At 42.3% G+C, this 27,745-nt stretch overlaps 1 protein-coding gene across 1 annotated transcript in view; it reads right to left on the bottom strand.

Annotated features, from left to right (window-relative positions):
• usp43a (ubiquitin specific peptidase 43a) overlaps nucleotides 1-27,745 on the bottom strand; it is a gene marked incomplete at its 3' end in the record, with an annotated part of 113,773 nt that overhangs the window by 53,232 nt on the left and 32,796 nt on the right. Inside the window, exon 3 of the mRNA XM_083765347.1 lies at nucleotides 4,551-4,642. Coding sequence (XP_083621473.1) covers nucleotides 4,551-4,642 — 92 coding nt within the window. The remainder of the gene's footprint in view (nucleotides 1-4,550; nucleotides 4,643-27,745) is intronic.

The following is a 27,745-nucleotide window of genomic DNA, read 5'->3' as shown; positions in this document are numbered from 1 at the left end:
GTACTTCACGATACGATATATATTGCGATATTAGGCCCTCGATAATGATAATATCACGATATTCGATATATTGCGATATATTGTATGAAATTTCATCAACGATATATCACGATATCTGCAACTACTTGGAACAGGGAAAAAAACCCTATTTTCGTGCTCGGACACAGGGAGGGACACACACATAGCTGTCTAGTGTCTATAGGAGTGGTTGCCTCACAAACACTACCAACTGACCATTATCACTGGTATCATCATAATGCCTCACAAACACCACCAACTGACCATTATCACTGGTGTCAGTGGACTTGTCCAATGCTGGGGAAATGCATTCTGCATTTTGTATTCCCACGAAGCTGTTTGGACAAATCACCATCCAGTAATTCAGTACTTCTGGTTGCTGTGGAATGTGAGTGGGATTTGCCTTATTTTAGCTGTCTTTTTTCCTCTCCTTTTCTAAACATGTTGTCCATGCAATCTGTATAGGCAATAAGATTTACAACAGATAAGAGAGCACAGTAAGCCACAGCTGTGTTTTCCAAACCACAGCTGTGGTTTACCAACTGCCCTAAGGTCGCCTTGAAGTGTTTCTTAAATGTTTAACACCCCAAATTCCTTGACAATGTTGTTCATCACTTCATTATGAACAACATTATTTTATTTTATTTCAAATAATATCAATATCAATATTTAAATAATCGATATCGATTATTTATCACGGGAGGACATATCGATATATATCGCAATATCGATATTTCAGCACACGCCTACTACCTACCTACCATATCTATCTATCTATCTATCTATCTATCTATCTATCTATCTATCTATCTATCTATCTATCTATCTATCTATCTACCATAGTGTATATTAAGATACCGGTACATACTCTATTTAAATTGCGTGTCACATTTACACAGTGCATGAGTAATAGCATACATAAGCTAATTATACGAACTCAGTGGTGTGCAAGTTTGTGCATGTGTCTAATGTACAGCATAGTACGTACGGCTAATTGCATCCGTTAAATAGGCCTCTTATGCCAGTACAAAGCATTGGCCTGCATTCAAAGCCACATAATAAACCCACGGAGGAACACAACGCTAAAAATAGCCAGTCATTTAAAAAAGGGTGGAAAAAGGGACAGAGTAGATGGGATGTGTGTGTACGTGCGTGCGTGTGTGCACATTCATGCGTGCATGAGTGTGCATGTGTGCATGTGCAGGAAGATAGATTTTGGATTAGCGCATTAAGACCTGAGGTCGGTTCTACAAAATGCTTTCTAAATCCGAACAGTTTTCTGAAAAGAACGTACGTTCCTACAGTATATCAGTGGTACTCAAACAGCTTTCATGTCAAGGACCCTCAAAATGTATTTGCCCGTCGACCCCATCTACCAGGGACCCGCAGAAGCAAAGATTTGAGTTAAAAATGTATATACGTATACCGGTATGCACACAGAGCAGATATCACTTTTGTGCCATGAGCTTGTAGATCTGCTTTTTTGACTAGTTTTCCAGGGACTCCATTAGACTTAGTTTTCCAGGGACTCAAACTAGTCAAAATAGCCAATCTACAAGCGTGCAACACGTCACTTCCCGCCGTGTTGTGAGCTTGTAGATCGGTTATTTTCCACTACTATTTTTTTCTTTTTTTTCTTTTCCTAATTTATGGAATTTCATAGATTTCTCTTTGATTTCTTCATGAAATTCCTGAAAACCGATTCACTGAATTTTGTTTTTTATTCATGAAAATGTTTCCCCTGCTTTTTGGGGAATGTTTTGAAATAATAATGATAAAAATAATTAAAAACAAAATGTAGGAAACAGAAAAAATAAAGGGACCCATAAATATGTGTCCGTGACCCACAAATGGGTCCCGAGTCCCAAATGTTTGGGAAACAGTGTTTTAGACCATAGTGGGATGATCCAATCATCATCGATCGCCTCACACCATTTCATTCTGTGGGTTGAGAATGAGAGGTCAACTGAACGTACAGTACAGTACAGTACAGTACAGTACAGTACAGTACAGTACAGTACAGTACAGTACAGTACAGTACAGTACAGTACAGTACAGTACAGTACAGTAGTGAGAGAGGCTTCCCTGGAGTATTGGCCTGGCTATTTGACCACCATACATTCCTTTATTTTTATTTTTTCTTCCTCGAAACACAGGCACTCCACAAGCTCACAATGTGTTGTGAAACAATGTGTTGGCAGTTGGTATCCAGTGTTGGGTGTAACAGCGTTATAAAGAACAGCGTTATATAACGAGTATACCTTTTTGGGCAAAGGTGTAAACTAACAAGTTAGTTTGCAAATTAGAGTAATCCTTTACCTTGTTACCTTTCTCAAAAACAATGGCGTTACTAGTTACATTTAAGACCTATATTTCCCTGTTTTCTTTTTAAGGTCTCCTCACAAGTTTACTCTCATACACTATAGGCTATCAGCTGTTCTGTGCGCATGCGCACATTTAGGTGCATGTAACGTCATTATAAAATGCTGTACCACTGAGAAAAAAATAATTCACCATTACACCACTGCCTCTAACTATTCCTATCAGCATCTCGGAAATTCGGAGGGAGCAGAATGGGTGCACTGACTAAGGCATTGGCTGGAATCTCTAAGCATAATTGCGTGTCTTCAGCATTAAGGGATAAAAGAAAAAAGCAAGAATGATTTTGAAAATGAATTATGCATGACAACTGCCAAGGTATATCTGAATATAATATATAATCTTTGAACGTATATCCAGTTCATGTCTATCTGGAGTCAATCAGTTGTGAGACAAGAATGGCTGAAGGTGAGAAGAGAGAAAAGATACAGTACTCAAGTACTGTACAATTTTGAGTTTCTTTTTTCTTTTTTACTTTTGTCAGTATTTACAATTTGAAATGTCTTACTACATCTCAGAGGAAAATATTGTACTTTTACTCTACTACAGCTCATTATGCGTCGCGATGCAACACATTCTGTACAATGAGTACTTTTTACTTTCGGTACTTTAAGTATATTTTGATGCCCGTACTTTTGTACTTTTTTACTCAAATGCATTTTGAATACGGGATTTTTACTACAGAGTATATCTACAGTACATTAAAGCCACAATTGTGAGTACTGCTGCTGTTTGGTGAAAGGCTCCATCTCCCACCATCTTTCTGGAGTGCATGAAACAAAGCGAGGTCATCCTAAAGATCCATCCCCTGCTAGCACTGCACAGGTCTATCTGGCCTACTTTCTCCAGCTATACTGATCCCTATCTGCAGGACAAACAACATGTACTGTAAGAATCATCAGAATAATCTTTCTTGTCACATCACCGTTTTACAAGTAAAAAGGTGGGTGAAATTCAATGTTGTGCATAGTTCCCATCGCGTTATTCTTTTCCAAGAAACAAAGAAAGGGAAGAAGAGGGGGGGGGGGGGGGGGAAGGAGATCATGGCAAGAAATAAATAAGAACATTTTAAGCTCGCTCACGCACGCACGCATGCACGCAGGCACGCACGCACACACCAGGCACACATGCATACACACAGTACACTCGTAGGGTCTCTCTTAGCTCATTTACAAATGGCACAGCCATAGGGTCTCTTAATTTATTCCCCGTCCTGTGCTGTTGTTTACCTATTCTCAGTATCTTATGTGATATATTCCTGTGAACACCTCCTCAGGACACAAGTTCTGGCGCCGGTACCTTTCAGGTTTCATACTGCATAATTGATAGGATACCGGTGCTTAGATGGTCCTGAAGTTTTATTCTTGCTCTACTTTTCTTTTCTTTTTTTTACCAACAGTTAAGGTGTATACTTTGGCTTAGACAAAAACTAAAACAAAAATCCGCAAATACCAACTAGTGTAAAAGAAAACAGAATGGTGCTTTTGTTGTGTGCAGTGTTGGGGAAATGCTACTTTTACCTACTGAGAAAAGTATCATCATTTTATTGTAGATAACCTTTTGTGTTTGCAATTTTCTTGCGCAAGTTGGTTATATCGTCCAGAGGGAGTGTAGGCTACTCAATGCGCCCGCTGTACACGTATCTTTGAATGTATTGAATCTGTCGCGATTGCATCCATAGACCATAGCAGCAGCCGTGGGTTTCTGGACCCACTGAAAACTCTCCAATTCAGTTTTCCCATAGAGATTTACAAAAATATTTGTCATCAATTATTCTAAGCCTAGAATCAAGCCATCCAGGATCCTGGTGAATCATTGAGTTACACTGAAACGGTTCCATCACAACCGGCTTTATCATCACACTGTCAGAGTGTCTCTGAATCTCTGTCACACAGTAGCTGAACGATCTGCACATGCAAACAACTGTCACAGCCAGCTAGAAACGTCTCCCGTGTGCCTTGAAAATGTAGCAGAGTGGCTCACAACTTCAGCCTGAAGGCCTAAAAGTCTAATATCTCTCCCCGGATCATAGGGATATATCCCTTTCCACCCTGGTACGATTGCCGGGCGTTACATAGTTGGACATAGCTGCAGAGCTCTGAATCTGTCTTGAGAGATTAGCCCGACACTGGTTGTGAGTGTGTGTCCCTCACCTGTACTGTGCCTGGAAGTGTTCCTGGACAAAGCTGTGGGAGTCTCCTGGCTGCGGGACGCTGGAGGGCTCCTCCACTGAGCTGCATGGGCTCTGCATGGGGAGGGGAGAGGAGAGGAGAGGAGAGGAGAGGAGAGGAGAGGAGAGGAGAGGAGAGGAGAGGAGAGGGGAGGGGAGAGGGGAGGGGAGGGGAGGGGAGGGGAGGGGAGGGGAGGGGAGGGGAGGGGAGGGGAGGGGAGGGGAGGAGAGGATTAACCTAAGAGAACTGACACACAGTGGTACTTATGTACAATTTTAATGTATTATTTGTACTTTACTTGAGTAGTACAAAAATCTAAATAATTTACTTTTACGCCACTACATTGATTTGACAGCTTTAGTTACTACTTTTGTAGATTACATACATTAACCACTTCAGCCCATACATTTCTGCCATTTGAAAATAGCCCTGCTATAGATATTTTCAAAACATTTGTATACATTTGAAAACGTGGGGCAAAGTGGATGCTTAAAACACGCTAGATATGTGGTCTCTATCGTAGGTGTGCCCAATTTGCACAATTCTCTGTCAGCATCTTAATTCTGTGCTTTTAATAGGCTGCTAGGTGATCAAAGGACTCCTGGAGAGCCAGAGCCAGATCAGAGAGTTGGAGCGGGAGAGAGAAACTCAGACACAGATATCACATTATTAAAGTTTTTTAAGAATCTGTTTTCCACCCCTACTTTAATCCCTCATAGATCCTTTGCTCTTTGAGGTATGGCAGGTGAGAGTGAATCAAAGGGTGCATTCTTTTTTAATCATTTAAAGCAATGGTTCCGACACTCAGGCATGAAGGAAGCATGAGTTCAAGTCCGTTGCTCTCCCCTTGTCCCCCATATATGGGGACTAGGTTGGTGGAGGGTGTGTAGAGCCCAGGATCACATTAGATGATTGACACAGGGGTGAAAAATGGGTTACAAAATCGTGGGATAAAAAATATATTAAAAAAATAAAGAAATGATTCCAAAAACGTTTTAGCTCAAGACAGTGGAGACCCAGAAGAGAAATTCGACTTTTTCAATTATTCGATTTTTGAAAAGTATTTATGAAATACTTTTCAATAACCCACCCGTGGTTGTGCCCCTCTTCGCACCCATTGGTTGCTGTATTGATATGCAGTGTATTCAATTCTTATTTTAAACTTGGTTTCAGCAAAAAAGGAACATATCAGGTGCAGTATAGTGACTGGGCATAAATTATGTTTTTATTAAATGTTTTAGCAAATTCCACATAAACAACCATGAGGCGGAACCAGGGCAGAACAAGGAGCAGAGCCTGCTGGTTTTTCAGCCAGGGACCAATCTGAGAACCCATCGGCAAATAAAGAAAGAGAAAGAGCATTAGTCAACAATCTGTCTCGAGAGACTAGTCAGGGACCAATCAGAAGGCTGACAATGGGTCAATTGCTTTTAATTGATGAAAAGTTGAGATTTTTGTTGTTTTAAAACTTTTATTTTTTAATCTTTTGAAATAATGTATTTTCTTTTTAAATGATGCCAGATGCATGAAGGTCTAGTTTTGACCGAAACGTTGCTTGAATAAAAGTGTTCCTATTGTGCAAGTGCAGATGGTGTGTGGGTCACCCGTCTCTGAGCCCAACAGATGTGCATAAGACTTTGTTAGTCCCACTCCCAACCCACTGGTTGGGAATCAGCGATTTAAAGGACCATACTATACTCTTGTCCTCATGCGTCCATAACACTAATAAAAAAGTAATGTAAAACATGTAAATCAATCTTTTGTTCACAGACTATTTTCAGCTAGACTTTTCAAATCAATTTAAAACAGTGGTTCCCAAACTTTTTCCCCTATTTTCTTTTTTTAAACAGGCGACCCAATTCCCAATACTGTCTTTAATTGCATAAGCACAGAAAATTCTGCTTGTAAAAATGTGGTTGTAAAAGGTATAAGTAGCAAAATGCTTGCTTAACAAAAGTGGTGGCGCTTGGTTGCCACGTGATGAGAAGCAATTCCACTATGTGGTTTTGTCGCCATCTTGGATGCTAAAGCAATAGCGCCAATGTTAGCATGCTAAGGCGAGGACCATCCTTGCTCCAGTAAACGATGTTCCACATCTATAATATAACATTGACAACATCTATTTTTTTATCTCAACCATATATTACTTAGGGAAAAATGTTACCCTAAGTAATTTGATCTCCTGTTTTATTATACCCTTCTTCTCGTGTGACAGGTGGCAACTGATGCCAGTGGGAGTGACTGATTCTGTCATTCATTCCAGGAGGCTGCAGTTTGGGAGCACACACACACACACACACACACACACACACACACACACACACACACACACACACACACACACACACACACACACACACACACATACACATACAGGCACACACAGCAGGACTGCAGCTGCAAGTGCTGTAATTGGTCCTTGAGCTCAACGTGGGGGCATAATTTCATGGTGTTACGTTGTTTATCTGTGGGGACGGTGACACAACGTGACGTGTGCCATATGAGCTAATAAACAGAGGGATGGAAAGAAGTGAGTCTAGATTTAGAAGGAGCCATTGTAGAACTTTCCCCAGTGCTATAACTACGGTATATCCTGTTTCATAATACTCTTCTAGACAATTCTACTTGTAGTGCAGAGTAACACACAGAAGAACGTCAGCTAATAAAAAAAGGAGAGCTGTCTTGGCACTCGAAAACCAGTCACGGTTACATATGTGTGTGAACAGGGTTCAATGTACCATCGTTGTTTTGACGTTCAGAGCAAAACCCTTCTCCCAGGTCCAAACGAATGCAAGGCTTTCAGAGGGTTGCATCACGTAGTAGAGAAGGTAAGGTAACTCAAACTTTGGTTTGTCATGTCCTCAAGTTTAAGTTGCTGCTGCTGCATATATTGAGTTTGAGTTTTTTTTTTTTTATGTTTAATGCTGCACTGTAATAATGAGGGAATATGTAACATTGTGGTTTGTGGTCTTACATAACTACAGTATATGCAGTTTGTAGACGAAGACCATACCAGTACCAGTATTAGTGCATGTGATAATTTTCTTTGTGCATCTCTTGAGAATAGGCCTATTTCGTACACAGGAGTTGTCTGGGGCCTATCAATAAACATGAGTCTGCTGCATACCCAGAGGCTGCGTTTATTGTGGTTAAACCACACCAATGTGAAGGAAGTATTGTCAAGATACTACCAATGCCAACCATCAGAAAGGTGCCAAATGGGGTAAGCAACCTTAGGCACGGGTGCCAGAATTGGCACAGGGGATAGTGATTACTGGTACACTCACAAGTGTGAGAGAGAGTTTTTCATACTTTACTTTATTAAGTATTCAAAAAAAGTTTAGTCAGTTAAATGAAGTCCCTGCCCTCACATCTATAATTACACAAATTACATCCTGCACATAATTCTATGTTCATTAAAACTCCTAACTCTGACTGGGGACTGGGAGGGAGTCTCATGGGAGAAAGTCTAATGATCAGATGTAGGTGATAAAACAATCTGGATAAAACATTAGTTTACTAAACACATTAGTTTACTAAACACATTAGTTTACTAAACACATTTCAGCTGCTCATGCTTTCATTAAGTTAGTTAAAATAAATTGTTAACGGGGACTAAAACTGCTTTATAGTGTTTTAAATTAGAGCTAAAGTTTGGCACGTGTGCCAAGACGCAATACGGCGTACGTGCAATTGGAAACACGACTAAGACCGCCCGACAACCGTGAGAATGCTTGATTGGGGAATGTCCTTAGGGTGGTTCTAAGTCAAAGCGGCCCAATATAAAATCCATCCCACCTCAGACTGCCAGCTCTGTTTCGTATTTATTGTGCAACTTCCTCAACCAGCGGGAGCCTACTGTATATTTGCCAACAGAAGATGATGAGCCAAATTAACTACGCAGACAGACGTGGCACATTTATAGTAGGATGAGGGTACATGTGCAATCCTTGTGTAACACCCAGGAATCAAACCTGGGTCTCCCGCATGGAAAGCCAACATCTTAACCACTATATCCCCATGACATATATATATATATTAGACTTTTAGGCCATCAGGCTGAGGTTGTGAGCCACACTAATTCCTCCTTATGGCGCTACCCAATTCAATACGCATCACAAAACAATTCCAAGCGACAGACAGCACATTACTGCACACTTGAAAAAGCACCTTATTCTACCATAAGTAGGTCATTGGGCTCAGCTGGACCTTAGAACAAAGATGCCTGAAATGCACTGAGATAGAAAAGCAGATAAGTGGCCCAAGGAAAAGAGAGGGAAAGATATGAGTGTACTTAACCCAAAGAAAGAAACAATAATGATTTTGGCTTTGTCACTGTAATGGGATACAGTGACAAAGCCAAAATCATTATTGTACCAATAACAGATGTGAATACAAAAACTGTATTTCTATAAGCAATAAGAAGCTGCTGTTCTTTTGAAAATAATCTGTATTAAATATAATTTGTATTCAGTCAGCTCCTGTTGCTTAGGTAGTGTAATAATAAGATTTACCAACCTTAATTGTTCTGTGACTCCAGTGTCACAGAGAAAGGCTTATTTATAGGGTCCCTTTCCCAAACGTAGCGGAGTAAAGTCACAGTGAGATTATATAAACGGACATCTGCAGACAATGGTGAGGAGACTGAACTTAAATCCAAGGGCATGGATGAATGGGTCTTGTCCACGATGTCTATGCAGTCAGAGTTTGATGGAATGTGTCTGTGCTTTTTGGTTTTAGGAACCAAATTCCAAGTCAATCCGAATAGCCAGGTGTTGCAGAACCACATGGCGAGAGCAATCTATACTCAATGTAACTTGAAGATATGGGCAACCATTCTTTTGATTTGATTGATTGATTGATTGATTGATTGATTGATTGACTGATTGATTGATTGATTGATTGATTGATTGATTGATTGATTGATTGATTGATTGATTGAGCACATTTAAAACAACAGAGATGAAACAGTCTTATACTAAAAACATTAAAAAGTCCCGGGGACTTGTTTCCAATGATGTGGTCCTATGTATTCAATTATTCAGCATACCATAAAAACTAACACAATAATACATGTCATCAACAACTATAAAACACTATCATGGGCTAACCCTGCGTGAGGAGCACGTTATGCCCTGAAAAAGTATGAAATGAAATGCCATACTTTTTCATACTTGTGTAGGAACCCTGAATATAATTTTACATTCTGTTTACTCCTGCTATGAGAGATGGGAGGTCAAACATTTACATATTACTACCATCAGCAGTAGTGAGCCATCGCAGGAGGTGAAGAAAGTAACAAGTAAGTAACAAGTAAGTAGAGTACAAGTCCTCCTCAAGGACCACCGCAACCACTGTGTGTTGTCATATTGCAGACCAGTCAGTGACACCAGTTCTTTCAGTAAGCCACAATGTGCTGACAGTGCAATGATAATACCCCGGAATATAAGAAGAAGTGGTGGTTAGCGTTTTGAGCTTGATTCTACTGCAGTGTGCATGTAATATCATCAACACATCAAAGCAAATGTTATGTAAAGTATAATGTTAATATGTATGTAAAATGCAAAGATAAGCTCCCGCCAGAAATACATAGTGTAGCTTTAACCCTCTAAGACCCAGCGTTGCTTTTTAGCAACAATTTAATTTTATTTTATTACTAAATTATTATTTTTTTTTTCTGTTCTTTTTTCACCTAAACGTCATCAGTGATGTTCATTGCAATGCCATTTCAATGCCATTGGTCGTGATATTTGCATATAAATACCCCCCACAGAGGCTGAAATTCACACAAATAAAAAATGTCTGGATTCAATTTTGAACATTTTTTAACTTAAGACTTTTGACCTTTACCCTAATAAAAGTAGGTAAAATAATTGTAATATATGTTTTTTTGTGATCATTAGAATGTCTAGAACATGTTTTATTCATTATTGTGAAAGATATCCCCAAAATGTAAATTATTAATTTATTATATTATTATATAATTATTATATAATTATTATACATTTTTCATCAAACTTTATTTTTTTATTTACATATTTTTTAGTCTTAGTCCTAGTAGTACAAAGTAGTAGTAAGGTTGAAATCTATTTTTTGCCAGTAGAAATTAATGCGGGTGTTAGAGGGTTAAACAGTGGTAGGAAAAGTACTCAAATGTTTTATGTAAAAGCATCAATACTCTGTTACAAGTAAAAGTCCAGAATTCAAAAAGTACTCATTATGCAGAAGGTCCCATTTTCAGTTTTCAAATGTATAAAAATCTTTTGAAAATAGCCCATCTACAATTTCACAAACTTGTAGATCGGCTATTTTCAAAGGGCCGAAATGTAATAAGGCCTACAGCTGAAGTGCTTAATGTATGTTCTGTAATAATAATCTACAAAATAACTAGTAACTGAAGTTTTGAAATAATTGTAGTGGAGTTTACTCAAGTAAAGTACAAATACCTCAACATTTTACTTACAGTAAGCACAGTACTAGAGTAAATGTACTAATGTAATGTAGTTACATTACACCACTGCAAACCACTGATATCACCAGAACCAAAATCACTACAACCAACAACCTATAAAACGATACAGAAGGTGCAGTATGTGTAGCCTGTGTACCTGGTGAAGCCTGGAAGTGTGTTGGAGTGCATGCACACTTTGTGGTGCGCTCAGAGCTATAATAGGCTCACGCTATCCTTACACCCAACCAACATTATTTGAACAGGATGTTTCTCTTGTTGCCCCGGGACCGCTGTAGCCTGGAAACCAGACACATCAACCAGGGCGAAAGAAAGAGTGCATGCCTTTGCCAGCCTATTGGTACAGTAACTTTCCCCCTACAGTAAAGGACATACTGTACCAGCTGTGTGGCTTTGATACACCTTCTCAACCTGAAAACATGCCTTTATGTTCCATTTGTGAATACAATAAAAATCACAATCATGTGAAGTGAGGGGCGCCCAGATTTTTGGGGGCACGTTGATTTATCATGGCGGTACATTATATATAAATTACAAGATGCATTATTATCAGTGAGCTGATGTCTTACGTCATCATTTACTGCCCAAAACAGACATTAAAGTCCATAGGCTTGGCTGGCCACAGGGAATTTATAATTCTAGGCTCTAAACAAACAACTACCACGGAACATCCTGTCTTTTAGACAGGCAGCCATATCACCAGCCTAGTAGATTTCCACAGGGACATTTGGATGTATACTAGAAGACCTGTAACTTTAGTTTGAGATTTAATTCCTTGAAAGAAACGTCTCTTCAATGCCGCCATTTATAAGACACGATGGTCCTAAAAAGCAGAGACACAGCTCCCTCCAGAGAGCTTTGCACTTCATAAGCCCTACAAGAAAACATATGTTGTTATCCAAACGCTGCTGATTCCCTGCAGGTTACAATGGAGTGTGCTTTCATGCGAGAGCACACGCAGGCATTCCTTTCCTCAGCAGGCGCTACGGAGGAGAGGACTGATTTGGTTTGGTTTGCGGTTAAAAGTGTGTCTGTGTGTGCGTGCGTGCGTGCATGCGGATATTTGTGTTTTTGACACCACAACTTCTAAAAGGTACCCTAACCTTCTGGAAGCTCCATACAATGTGAACATGGTCGTGAGTTAAATAAATGATGATGAAATTAGTAGCATTAGTGTACTGTACAGCTTTCTCTTTTTAGATGCAGAGTAGCAAACAGAAAACAAGTGTGAAAGGTTGACCTGAAGGTCAGGAAGTCATTCTAATAAACTTTTTACTCAATTGATATGAACAGATAGATATTGTGTCAGGTGCTGCCCAGTGTCCACCCAGACACACACACGTAATTTAACACAATAATTTGCTGAACACTCTACTGTAGGTAGTTTATTATGCTACCTACCATATGCTTATCAGATATGTGGTCCTGCAGTGAGCCACACAAGTGTGTCGACCGTGTCAGCCGATAACAATTCCCGCATAGCAAGTTCCACACTTTAGTCATCATTAGAACTGTTTCGATTATTTATATATATATATATATATATATATATATATATATATATATATATACATATATATATATATATATATATATATATATATATATGTGTGTGTATATTAGGGCTGGGTGCAATAACCGCAATACCGCCATACCGCCGGTATGTAACGCATACCGCGGTATCGGGTTCATTACCACGGTTTAAAAAAAAAAAAAAAAAAAAAAAAAGTTTTTTTTTTTTTTTTTTTTTTTTATGAAATGTTTTTTTTTTTTTTTTTTATGAAATGAAAAGTGTATCATAATAAACAGTGACGCTCAGTCAGTCTAATCATGCCAGCAACACAACAACACCAGAGGGAGTTCAAAAAACCATGTGCAACCCAGATTCGGCACAAACAAGGATTGATTGATTGATTGATTGATTAAAATATTTATTAACAGTTTGCAGAATTACACTACATTTCAAGCACAACTCAATACAAAGACTGTTAACTGTGAGTGGACACTTGTTTACAAGAGGGTCCACCTAAATTCATTTCACTCCTATGCCACAAAAATGTGGAACGCCCCACCAACTGTCATTAAGATGTAAATCCCTTGACTCCACCCACCCCTTTCCCCCCCTCACTGTATACGTTTTCCCCCTTTTTACCTCCTTTATGATGATTTCCTGTATTTGGCTTTATAGAAGTGCATAGTGTACAAAATGATATGATGAATTGAAAATGGTGGACCCTCTTGTAAACAAGTGTAATGCTTTATGGCAGGGGTATTCAATTAGATTAGGCCTCCTATGTGACACAGACCGAGTAGAAAGAAACGTGCCATTTTATCATGACTATTAGTGAGGACCTATTATATGAAGATAGGTTCAAAAGTGGTCCTTTAATGATTACCGTCATTATGGTAATCTCACAATTAATATCGCACACACCATATGGGGGGCGGCAATAACCGCGGTAATAAAAATCCCATACCGCCCCAGCCCTAGTGTATATATATATATATATATATATATATATATACATATATATATATATTTTTATATGATGCACGATTAATCGGTAGCATAATGGGAATAGGCCATATCGGCCATACAGACAACAGACACTTGAAAAAGAGTATGCTATTTATTGATTGAATACTTTATAAATAGGCTTTGGGCCAAGCCCCTAGGGCCTAAGCTTGTTTCCATTGTGGATATCGGATATCGGATATCGGTCATAATTTGATTTCATAATCATGCACCCCTAATATAATGATATGACAACCACACACCCTGGCATCCAACCAGTCACTGTGGTCAAGGAGCTGTAATGATGTCACCTATTGAAGTCATGAGGGAATGCACTGACAGCATGGGTGACAGACTGGAGGAAAAGTGAGAATGAATTCTAAACACCTGCAGTCAATCTACCCCTAAGACGCACGCACGCACGCACGCACGCACGCACGCACGCACGCACGCACGCACGCACGCACGCACGCACGCACGCACGCACACACACACACACACACACACACACACCTGAATCTGCCTGAACCTTCCAGGTGTGTGGGTGTCTTCTAGATATTCAATTCAGCAGTAGAAACCTGCACACACTCTGATCGGTGAACCAATATTCTCCAGCGCTTGCTCTATGCGCGCCTTCCCCTCTAGACCAGAAAGCACACTGGCTGAGCGAGGCTACGTTTAGTGCGTCCTAGCCTGGGGTCCACCTATGCTTTCTATGGCATAGGCAGCTCCCGGCAGGATCTGCCGGGAGAATCTAGACGCAGTTGCGCGACATGAGACTAATTAATTAGAGCGACAGAGAGAGAGGAGTGTGTGTGTTTACGGGTGTGTGTGTGTGCGTCAATTTAACAAAGGTGCAGACGATCAGAAATCAGCAGAGAGTGATCGACGTTTGCGCTACTCTATGCCGAATTGAAGTGGACTTGACCCCAGACTTTTTTTTTCTCCCTGGAAGTAAAAACGTCTGGGTTTCCGAGGCTAAGTGCGTCCTGGCATCCGTCTGTCTCATGTGCACATTTATTAATAACGGATAATGGTGGTCTACATTGCCCAGACTGGCCACTATTTTCGGACCATTATAAAACATGATATTGTAAGTGCAATGATAGTTACTTATGATGAGACGTGGCTACATGGACGTCAACAGTGCATTGACCCCTCAATGCGAGCCAAAAGAGGTGCGTGCGTGCGTGCGTGCGTGCGTGCGTGCGTGTGTGCGTGCGTGCGTGCGTGAGGAGTGGTCCAGGTCAGAAGGGTAAATGCTGTGCGTGCAGTATAAAGTGGCTGACTCACCCCTATTCTTTCAGCTGTGGACGACCGCCTCTAATTCGGCCCTATTCAACTCGGGCTTACAGTAACAAGGCAGTCTGGGAGATAAGGGTGGAAGCCCACAGGCATTTTAAACCCTGGCAGCGATCCCCCTCCCCGATCACCATGCATGCTGTGGCCAAGGGTAGTGAAACCTTTTCATGTCAAGGACCCCAAGACTTTATGTAATTGGCCGCCGACCCCCATCAGAAAATATATTGTTCCAGGGAACAGTCCTTTATATTGTCTAGGGGCACGGGCTGCCCCATGACACCCTCCATGATACAATATCATTTATCTGTGACTTGTGAACGCATAGCCATAGGCTATACATGCACTTTCTGACTCTCTCTCTGACTCTCTGACTCTCTCTCTCTCTCTCTCTCTCTAAATCAGTCATCTTAGAAGTTAGGACTGTCCAATGTACTGAGTGTGGTCCTGCTCTCTCTCTCTCTCTCTCTCTATCTCAGGATTCAGCCAAACCCGCCACAATCTGGCAATTGCTATGGCGATGGTAGCAGGGCCAAAACAAAGACGGAGGAGGAAAATAAGCAGCAGAGATCCTGGCGAGGCTCTGGCCACCAAATCTGTCTGGACAGCATAGATCTGGACCCTCTAGACTTCTCTCTCTCACACTCACTCACTCACTCACACACACACACACACACGCACGCACGCACGCACGCACGCACACACACACACACACACACACACACACACACACACACACACACACACACACACACACACACACACACACACACACTCAAAGAATATACATTTGAAAACCCGTCATAGAATAAACGAGGCCCACTCATGTGAGGAGCATGACGGAATAAAATGCAATAGAAGATCGAGAAAAAACGTGGTGCAAATCTTTGAATGTATATTCTTCTAACATATTTTCAGATGTGGGTCCGCGGCCAATTACATTTTTTGGGTTCCTTGACATGAAAAAGTTTGAGAACCATAGAAACATAGTATTGTCAGAAAACTGTCATGATTTGGAAGACATTTGTAGAATCTGGTCTCAGGCCTAAACTAGCTCTGTAGCTCAATAACAACAGCCCCGGTTGAAAGTGACAATGGATGACAGTACAGTGACAAACAGGTGAGTGGAACAGGTAAGACCACATGACAGTCATCAAGCCGCTCCCTCATGTCTACAACACCAGGAACACATGACCTTAGGCATATACCAGTGGTGGAAAGCAACTAAGTATTTATTTATCAAGTACTGTACTTACAGTAAGTACAATCTTGAGGAGGAGATACTGAACAATGGCCCTAGAGGCCTGCCCTTTCTTTCTTTCTTTCTTTCTTTTTACCAGAATTAGTGGAACGGAAGCGTCACACATTGAGCCCGTTGTGAACAGGTTGAACAGGCTAGGTTCTCAATAGTAAACAAAGACCAGTGCTGAAAGAAAGTACTCACATTTCTTTTTACTTAAGTAAAAGTATCAGTACTGCAATAGGGAACTGTTCTGTAAAAGTCAGGAATGAAAAATTGAGTTAAACTACTGATTATATACCTCAAATACCTCCAAATTGTACTTAAGTACAGTACTTAATCAGACCAGTGTGTGTCCAGTGGAAACCTCGCATGAATCTGATCTCAGGTCAGAATGGGTTAATCAGACCAGTGTGTGTCCAGTGGAAACCTCGTATGAATCTGATCTCAGGTTAAGTAAATGTACTAAGTTACTTTCCACCGCTGATGAACACTGATTACATAAAACCAAACAATTACCAGTTGGAGGGGGGGGGGGGGGGGGGGGGTGGCTTACAGATGAGGTTTCTGAGCGCAAACAGAAGATCTCAACCCCATTTCACCTGAGGCCTAATTCTATCATCTCATGATCATAAAACCATGTAAATTCCGTACAGGGATACTACATGGATGTTAAAACAGAGGTGGAGGTGGACTGTAGTCGAGTCAACATGTTTTTCTGGGGCATAAAATCTGGGGCAGGTAAGCGAGGTAAATGAGCATTGCACCTATAGGTACTTGGTTGTCAAGTAAGAGATCTTTGTGTGTGTGTGTGTGTGTGTGTGTGTGTGTGTGTGTGTGTGTGTGTGTGTGTGTGTGTGTGTGTGTGTGTGTGTGTGTGTGTGTGTGTGTGTGTGTGGTGTTTATTTACAATTTACAATTTACAATTTAGGCATTTAGCAGACGCTCTTAATCCAGAGCGACTTACATTTAAGCAAGAACAAAGCATGGGAATACATCACATAAAAAGCATTTATCATGAAACATGCGTAAGCTAAGAAAGTAACAGTGGAATATTTATATAGTGAAACTATACATACACTATACATATAAACTATACATCTTTACTACTATGCTATATATGTGTACTATGGCGTGCTATGACTACATACAATACAATTACAGTGCTGTCTACATAACATGCTATAAGTCTGTATCAAATGCTATATAATCCAACAGAAATGCTATCTAAGGGTTTAGGGTAAGTGCTAAGGGCCATGATGGAGTCTGAAAAGGTGGGTTTTCAGGCTACGGCGGAAGATTGGGAGTGATGCTGCAGTTCTGACTGCAATGGGAAGTGCATTCCACAGTTTTGGAGCCAGAAGGGAGAAGAGTTTGGGACGTGTGGAGCGTTGTCCCGGCGTTTTTAGTGAGGGTACTTCCAGCTTCCCTGCGTTGGCTGATCTGAGTGCGCGGGAGGGTTTGTAGGGTTCAATCATACTTGTAAGATATGGGGGAGCACGTATGATGTAAATCATTTGCCAGCCGAGTCTGTAGACTCTAATGTTTGTTTAGGACAGTAAAGGATTACGTAAGTCGTAAGATGTCATGTGGCCGATATAAATACACTAACTCTTACACATTACTGGCAGGCATCCTCTCCTCCCAGAACATGTCGTTGTCTCTTTTGATTCATTGCTTTCAATAAATTTTGGAAGTGAAGAAGAGGAAAATGGGTCAGAGAGAAATGTAGGCAGAAGGAATGGGAGCATTAGCTTTGCACCTCTCTCTGCACAAGGAAGAGAAAGGTGAGATGGGGAACCTTTCAGAGGTACTTATGAGCTACACATTGATGGCTTCAATTCAGCACATGGCACAAAGGAAAGAGGCTACCTGTAGAAGAGAGGCACATTCATCCATATAGAGCCCAGAATCTGCACTCATACAACTATCCCCATGCAACATCTCCAAAGCAAAACAATTAACCCAATTTAAGTGTGTGTGTGTGTGTGTGTGTGTGTGTGTGTGTGTGTGTGTGTGTGTGTGTGTGTGTGTGAGACTGTGAGTGTGTGCGTCTCTCTCTCTCGCTCTCACACACACACACACACACACACACTGTACACTTCTTTCATACCAAAATGGTGTTATATAGCTGTTAAGCTATTTTTGCACTAATCTGTGAAGTTTGGTTGAAAGAAACAGAGCTCAAGCTCTAATGTTTAACCAAACATATGTCTGTCCTTTGCTTATTTTGGTATTTTAATAATTATCATGATTATATATTAATTTTATTATTATTTTTAATAAACAAAACAACTTTCACAACTGCTTCATAAGAACAACGTACATAAAAGATTAGCTGATTCATTTGTCATGCATACTGTAAATCATCAACCATAGTCTCTTACAGTAATGGCTTTCGCTTTCATTTCCTTGTAGAGACAAGACCACAATGCTGTGCAATGTGTATAGTTGCTAATTATGCGTGTCATTTTAATTGCATTATTTTTCTTTTGGACAACGTAAGGCAATGGACAATTTACAGTAGGCTTGGGTCTAAACAGACAACATCAAGCTACACTAATCCAAGACGATGGCCATCGAGTTCGAGACAGCTTCGTTCTCATGTCCCACGGCACACGCAAGCTCAAATGACTCCAAGTGTTATGCAAAGGATGATAGCTGCTGTTATCAGACTGACAAACAGACTGACAAACAGACTTCTTCCCCCAAACAATCAGATACATGAACGAACTGATAAGAACCAAAGCGAAACCAGGCAAAGGAAAACGCTAGCCCCACCGCCCACCCCTCGCCCTCCTGATGATACATTTTTGCACCTTTCTAATCTAAATTTGCTGTATATATGGAGCATAGCCTCAATTGCACCTTCTTAAACTAAATAGTGTTGTGGAACTTTTTGTGAAGCTGTTCACAAAAAGTTTACCTAACTTTGCTACTACAGGGAAAACATGCACATGCACTGTACATATTTTACACTTATTCCCCTACGGAGCTATGTGTGTGTGGGTGGCTGGCTGGCTGGCTGGCTGGGTGCGTGCATCTGAGCACGAAAACAGCATGGTTGTTTTTCACCACCTGTGCGCAACCTAACACACGCACAAACACACACACACACACACACACACACACACACACACACACACATATTAACTGTATATATGATGATTTCAGGTGTGCCAGTACAGTACAGTGACAGTAGTACAGTACACGTGTGATACACTTTGATTGCTCTTACTTGCACTCTTTATTCTTGTTTGCTGTGCTTGCTGTGGTTTTGTTGTTTTGAATGTTATGCTATCTATGCTGCTGCATTGTCTGTAAGGAATCCAAAACTAAAATAAGTTTTACTCTTATGTAGGCCTACCTGTACACAAGATGTAACAATAAAGTACAACCCTGAACCTTGTTAAAGATGGAGTGCCACAATTTTTGTATTTTTCCAGCTTTTCATGTGTCTATGGGGTGACAGTACTTCATTAGACAATAACTTTGTATTTAGGGTTTCTTCCTGGAGGCTGAACCCTTGACGGTCAAACGGGCCAATGAAGTAAACACGGATAGTGTGACGTAAAAAAATTGCACGCACAACACGCACCTCCCCCTCTATACATAATTCTTAAATACGACAACCTCTGTGGGCGGAGCTGCCTGCCACATACACACGTGTGAACTGAACGGCGCAGCCAGCCAGTTTGCTGCTCTGTGTCTAACTGTGTGACAGTCATTTCACACATTACCAGTTCACAGCAGAGCAGACTGTTTTTCGTTAGATTGGAAGCAAGTAAATGTTCACGTCGGGTCCTCAGGATTAATCAAGGAAACCACAACAAACCAGCCTTATAGCCTACCTGCTTTGCTGTATAGTTGCTCTTGTTGTTATCAATGAGTATGTTGTTTATTTTATAATCACAGTGGTCGGGCTTTGATACAGAGTGTAGTGTCACAGTGTGCATTCTTGTTTGCTGTTGTAGTCAATATGTAGGTCCTAATACTTATACAAGGCTGTAAAGTCAAGAATTAGAAGTATGTTGTGTCGCGCTGGAAGTCATGTTGCCATGTCTGGCTATTACAAGCGACTTGGGCTTGTTTTCATATAAGTAACTTTCAGGGGAGATGTGGTTGACTTGACCAATGGGTTCATGTGAAGGACCCTCAGATTAATATGTTGTTAAAAGGATTGGTGTTGTTGAAACGTTTTCATAAATATTCACGGCAATTACTGTGACTTATTTTTGTGGACCTGGCCGCTTGTTTCTTTAAATCTGGCGACTTTTGCTGAAACTCAATGCAGTCAGATAAAGGACAGTTTTAATGGCAGGGTGCTTAGCTGGAGGAAATCAATAGCCTACAATACATTGTAGGCTAAATGATCCATCAAACTAATTGTTTCTGCTGTTAAACTATGATTTAATTGGATTATGAGCTGAGCTGATTGCGACAATAGGGTCAATATAATTGGAGGAAATAAATAAATGATTATAAACTAGAAAAAGTGCCCTTCTGGGCACAGGTCTCCACCAGGATTTCTTCCTCAGCCTAGTGGGAATATGCGTGCACAGTTTCATCGCAATCGGACGCTGCGTTGAGGAGTTGTGGCGATTTGTACAGCACTCCTGTGAACTTTGGAAGCCAATCTTAACCAATCAGGATGGAGTGTGAGAAATCTGAAAGACCGGTTTCGTTGAATGGCTCTAGAGACTGAGAGACTGTGTACCAATTTGTGTGATGTTTGGACAAAATCTGTAGGTGTACTGTGCAAAAACTTGTTATGCACAAAGCGGCCTCCTGGTGGCGCTATAACAGGCCGTTCTGGAAAGTTTGGGGCAGAGGTTCATCGTTGGCATCCAGGGAGTGTGTGTGCAAAATTTGGCATCGACCGGGTTGTTTTGCACAAAGCGGCCTCCTGGTGGCGCTATAACAGGCCGTTCTGGAAAGTTTGGGGCAGAGGTTCATCGTTGGCATCCAGGGAGTGTGTGTGCAAAATTTGGCATCGACCGGGTTAACGGTGGCTGAGATTAGCTGTTCACGGACACACGGACACACACACACACGGACGGACGGACACACGGACGGACGGAGTGCAAAACATACTCTCCCCACATGCCTTCGGCCTGGTGGAGACAAAAATCAGAAAAAACAGATCTGATATGGTATGGATGCGTGGATTATATGCCTATACATGGATGGTGGCAGTATAAGTGCATAATGGTGCTTATACGATATCTCAGAAATATGGGAAATGTTCACTTCTAACTTTTTTTTACATTACAGACACCAATTTGTCATTTTGTAAACAAAAGGGCAGAGCCATGGGCTGTCCTTTTATAAGGAGGGGAGGGACTAGGACAAGTGGGTGGTCTTAAAGGAGGAGGCGGAGGGACTGGATTAGGTGGGTGGTGCTACGGTTAAACTCACGCATACCTAATGAACTGGTGGGTGTGTCCACATAAAACCATCATTTTAACAAATACTGTACACCTTTTTGAAAAGATTATACCTCATATACACCTAAATACACCTGATGATCATGTTTAAGTGTGGAAAGAAATCACGGCACTCCATCTTTAATGCACTTGCACTATCTACAGTTAATATAAAACTCCATGACACTATGTTATTGTGCAACATTTCAACCGGAAGTATAGTGATGAAAAACAATCACTGCCTTTTTCTTTAATTTTTTTTGGCGTGGAGCTAGAGCGAGACCGGCCGAAGGTTGTGCTTCTATAGTCTTTATAATCTTCACTAACTAGAGCAAAACTACCTTAACTAAGAGAGATGTGCAGAAAAATATATATTTTTAGACATGTACCACAATGAAACTTAAACAAGTTGGCATGTCCTGGTTTTAACTCTAGAGACGCAAATTACCATAATAATCTCACGGCAAAGAGCCTTGAATTTAGTTATTGGCTAATTAATTTAGAATGAGTATTCTATTTGCTTGGAAAAGGCACTGAATATCAAAAGCGTGAATAAAAAAAGCAGATAGTGTAGTAATATAGGGGGATGAGTTGGCCTTGGTCTACATTGCCAAGATTGGGGCTTAAAATGTTCATTTTCAGAAACACCACTCTAAGAGACACCTTCTATTCCATGGACCATTATCAAATATTATGTGTATAAAATGGTTATGAATGTGGGTACATGGACGTGTCACGTATGTGAACTGTGGATTGACCACTCCAACGCAAGCCAACCCAAAAATGGCATTATTTCACCCTCCCCCAGCATCAAAGATTTCACTTCATTTTGTAAATGCTTTGTAAAAAGCCCCTCTCTCTCTCTCTCTCTCTCTCTCTCTCTCTCTCTCGGAATTCGTGGCATCTTAGAAATGTGACTTAATCAGATTTATGGCCTAGTGTTTGGTGGTGCAGACAGTGACAAGAGTCCTTTGATGTAACCTGTGTGAGGGCGAGAGCAGTGGAGGCAGATAAATGGCACTTGTCCATCCCGACATAGCTCACACTCATTCCTTATTGTTGTGACGATCACAATGATTGGCTTTTTAGGGTTCATCCACAGTACAATCCATTCATTGTTTCATCGTTGTATAGTATAGCTATTACGAATACTTAAAGCCAAAGTGCAGTAAATACGTTTTTGGACACACCGACTATTTGTGAATCCCAAAGGTCAAATTAGTCTTTGTGATTTTGGGGGATAAACAACCGTAATGATAGAATAATCGCAAAGAAAACAGCCAACGGTTGCAGCCAGCCGGCCACAAAGCAGAATGCCACAGCCCATCCATTTCCTTTCATTCAGGCCGCATAAAAACACACCACGCTGCGTACGAGTGCTGCCAATGATCTCTTTAGCATAAAACCACTGGGGAGGCCGACTGTGGCAGCAACGCATTAGCACTCTTGATGACTGACAAAGGCAGGGGAGTATCTTAGATCAAGGACCCCTCACATTTCACCTGCCACGCCACCTGAAAGCAGGATTCATCTTCACTGACATTTACTCGCTGCCCCCATCCACCCCCACCCATTCATTCACCGCACCCCCAGAGAGTGTCAGGCGAGCTCACGTGTGGAGCTATCAATTGCGCTATTTCTGCCCCCGTCGATAAGAGGACTCGCTCACGTCTTCACCACATCCACAGACCGAATTTCCTAGTCTAAGCAGTTTGTTTCAGGGCCATATTTTTTTTCTCTCTCCCTCTCTCTGTCCAACTCTCCCAGGGCAGAAAGGCCGACCATTATCGACATTTAAAACAGAATAATGCATAATATATAATGCTCTCTGGTTTTTGCATTGGCAGACCTTGTAATCCCACTACTGTCCATGGGGTGAGGCTTTTAAAACCATTTGGCTCATAAGCTCAACCGTGGGAGGCCGTCTAAATGTAACTGCCCCCCCGTGTACTCAATCCATGCGTCCACCTGGGAAATGAATGCCGTTCTTTGATAATAGGCAGGGAAGGTTTGGTGTGTTATTTCAGCTTGTGCATAACAGATATAACAGATATAAAATAGTTTAGCTAATACTGTGGGTGGAACTGCTGAAGCCTGAGGGAGCAATGAAATGTTACAATTGACTATTTAACTCCAGTCTTTGATATTTTATGTATAATGTATCATGGCCTGTTGGTATATGTGGTTATGGTTGACATTACTGGGTCAAAAGAAACTTTCTCGCACTTGCAGCTACTATATTTTTGTATCTTATTTGATTCCACCAGCAAATAAAAAACAACTATATTTGTATAAAACGTTTACGCTAGGGGTGTGCTGAAATATCGATATTGCGATATATATCGATACGTCCTCCCGCAATCTTTTTTTTTGTTGAAATAAAATAATGTTGTTCATAATGAAGTGATGAACAACATGTTTAGAAAAGGAGGGGGAAAAAGACAGCTAAAATAAAGTAAATCCCACTCACATTCCACAGCAACCAGAAGTTTTAGTTGTTAACGTTAGTTCAACTTAGAGCTGTAATGCTCCATCATCCGTCTGCTCCAATCAGATCTGCGTTACCTTGTCCGCACCCCTTTATAAACGGTCCTCACTTCCCTTCGCTCATCTGTGCTTCCGTTCAGGTAGCACACAGACACGTTCGAGAGCTCACAGCTCACCTTCTTCATTCGTCATTTCCATCCAAGTTCAAGAGTCAACAAACTCCTCCACGGCCGCAGCTTTCATCCCAGGACACACGTCGGGTGTTTCGCCAGCGTCCCAGGCCCTGCATGCCTCCATCAGATACAGTATCATTCTAATTGCTCGTCACCGCTATTTATCCACCTGAATGGTTCAACCTTCAAAACAAACGTAACTGCTAACAGCCTAATTTCGATTCCGTTCCGATGCTGCCTCCGCACTAGCCACTTTTTACCCTGCTTGCTTGCTGCTGCTCAGTGCGTTGTATGTCGTGTGTTGCCGTTACAAGGCTGCTTATGCTGTATAGTATATACTGCTGCTAATGCCTCATGCCACCAGTCTCGCACTGCTTCAGGTGGCGCCTGGGCGATCATGCATTAAACGTTGCTTTCACGGCAGTAAGCTACTGGTCATCCTGTGAACGTAGCATAGATCAGGCTGCAGGTCTAAAATCATACACGGCGTTTTAGTTCGTCCACAGTGTAGAGTGGCGACACGCTTTGTCTAGTTCCAAACTTTTTGTTCCTTGGCGGAACTTTCCCCCGAGATAGAACGAGCACTTCCGCATTCCATTGTTGCCACGAGAGTCAACACTAGTGTAGGCTCGAGGATCGTTTGCTTTTGCCTGAAGGCTGGCGTGCTTTGATGACGCAGTGTTGTGATGCGCCAGTGTTGGCTGTGATGAGCTGTTGGATGGAATAATAATAAACGGAGCGACCGGTGGCATTCCAATGATAAACTCCTCGTCATCTATCCTTATAAAGAGAGTCTAAAGCCTGCATTTTCTTCTAGCTGCGGCCGGCGCTACACTAGCGTCACCACTATCGTATCTTAGACTCCTAGACTACTCTGAGCATGTCCGGTGCCGTCAGGTTGCCACGTCCGCTCATTATAAGCGTCTCAGGCTTGTTTTATTTAATCACTTACCAGGTGGACGCCGTTGTTTAAACCCACGGTTCATTCGAAGCACCCTCAGTGTTACATGTTGGTAAATTATCTGACGCTGTCGGATCGTTTTCATAATGATTCAAGTTAGTTTTCGTGACTTGTTTTTGCGGACCTGGCGCTTGTCTCCTCCAACATGGCAACTCGGTGCCCCATTCATTCATGCCCTGGCAATCTACTAGTGCTCCAGATTATTTCTTCAATCATGTGGATCGTGATGAGATGTTGAGCGTAATCGTAGGAAAAAGAAAAAGAGAGAAGAGAGAAAGGGAGAAAGAGAAAAAAGAGAAGGAGGAGGAAAAGAAACAAAGTAAAAAGAGGAGAAGAAGAGAGAAAAGAGAGGCGTGTGTCAGTGTGAACACGTTCAAATAGCTGATCTACAAGCCGTGAGCTTTACAGGTCGGAGCTCCCACTATCAGCTCAATAAGTCACATTTTGCTGTGGTTTATTCCCGGGTTTTCATTCCATGTCTAACCCCCTGATCGACGTTAGACCCTCAAGAACGCTCCATTATTACATTGTCAATGAAGGGAAAATGCTTGCCATATTGTCCCTCTTTACGCCACTCTGTTCCTATCATTCACGGCATTTAATGGTCATGCCGGCACCGCTCGTTCACTTGACCTTTCACCACCTAGTTAACTTGAGCTAGCCCCCTTTTCACCAGCGCCCCTCATTTTCTCACGGGTGTGATTATCACATTGCGTTTGCTCAGGAATCGACCGCTTCCGCTTTCAACGCGTCAGTCACGCTAACTCGACGCAGGTATAGTGCAAACATACAAATGGCTTGTCTTCAGGGCGGCCGTGTTCCATCTGGTATTCCTCTCCTTTCACAGCAAATCTCAAATCTGCTGCCGCGTTTGCACATTGTCGTACCTCGCCCAGCAGATATGGGAGTTTTCGCCACGGGTCACGTTCTCAATCTCCAGTTGTAATCCGTGGGAAGTACGTGTCTCTGATGTCTCGGTTCAACACATGGTTAGAAAGCGTAGCTCGCTTTCCACTTCATTCACGCGCAGTGGGCGCATAGTCTGTCTTCTCTCAGGATTCAGGTCCGCCTATGTCGACCTTCTCGATGGCGAGACCGTGCTCACCGAGCCGTACCTAATTAAGATTTTCTCTGTTACTCACCCGTCAACTGCATTGTTTCTCCCGTCAATTAAGTCTTAATATTCTACTCTCACTCCAACTGCCACGTCGGTCCGACCATACTAACTCCATGCTTGTGCCCCTCCTGTCCAGCTACCTGCTCGGCGATCATCAGGGAAACGAGCACTGTTCACGCATGCCTGGAAGGCCAGGTTCCCGGCTAGGCCTCAACACGGACCCCACCGAGCTGAACTCGTCAGCCATCCACCGCAGCCTAATCCCATCAGCAGCCACGCACTGCAGCAGCCAAACCCAGCCGGCAGCCACGCACCGCGACAGCTAAACTCAGTCGGCAGCCATGCACTGCAACAGCTAAACTCAGTCGGCAGCCACGCACTGCAACAGCTAAACTCTCTGGCAGCCATGCACTGCACCAGCTAAGCTCGACAGCCACGCACCGCAACGTCTCAACTGCGCCGTAATGTCTAAACTCATAGGTAACCACCCACTCAACGTCTCAAACCACTCACCTCAACCCATTTCCGGGCGGGAACCCCTATCGGTATCTTACCCCCTCAGGCCGGGAACCCATACAGTACGTACAGTATTCAAATGTAAAATTTCGATGCTGCTTTATAAATATTTGAAGTTTTTCAGAAACCTTAGGTCAGGATTCAGAGGCGTTTTTAGAATCCGCCTTAGGCCTAAATGGATTAAGCCATAACCTATTCACAGCCTCCGTTGCTCGGAGAGCTCAGGCCACCGTGCTACACTCCCACTTCAGTTTTGGGGGGGAATTCCAAGCGGAATAGTTTCCCGCAGTCGGCCATATCACTATTAATAATTTCGGTTCCACGTCCACTGCGTCAGCCATAGCCCAAGAACCTATGTTCGTCAAACCTTTCCCCTCGGGTCTGCCGCGTTCGTCAAACATCACGACGCCCAGTTTTCGCTCGATGCCCAGAGATCCATGGCGTCTACTAGTCCGGCACCGTGGTCAGGTACCTCTCCTCCGTGCTCCTCCCCCTCCACGTTAAGACCAGTTTCTTCCCTGCTACTGCGGAGACCGTCCTCCTCCTCGGCCGTGAATGCCGGACACTTCTGCCCCACGGAAATCCCTGGACGGGTGCTGCACCAGGATGTCTCCGTGGTACTTGACATCAACCAGGATGAGCACATCACCAACGAGCATCCGTACGGGCCATTACCAAGTATAACAGAGAAGATAGCAGTGAGGAGACTAGCTGGTCACTGCCACCGCCATCGAGAACTCCCGGCCAAGGCCGCACCGCGGGAACCAACGCTGGGCGTCGATCGAGAGGACGTCCCACACCTTCCTAGGCAGACGCACTAAAGAAAGATACCGGTGCGGAAGCACAAAGGAGCTGGCCAGATGTACGAAGGACCGAGATGACCGGAGTCGTCGTTGGAGGGCTCGTCTGAGGTCGTCGTAGAGAGTTCGCCTCCCATCTCCGCTCGCTGCTCCTAAGATGTGGTCTCCCTCCTG

This window comes from Protomyctophum parallelum (assembly GCF_964188405.1).
Source record: "Protomyctophum parallelum genome assembly, chromosome: 5".
NCBI lineage: Eukaryota > Metazoa > Chordata > Actinopteri > Myctophiformes > Myctophidae > Protomyctophum > Protomyctophum parallelum.
This window is presented reverse-complemented; position numbering and strand designations above follow the sequence as displayed.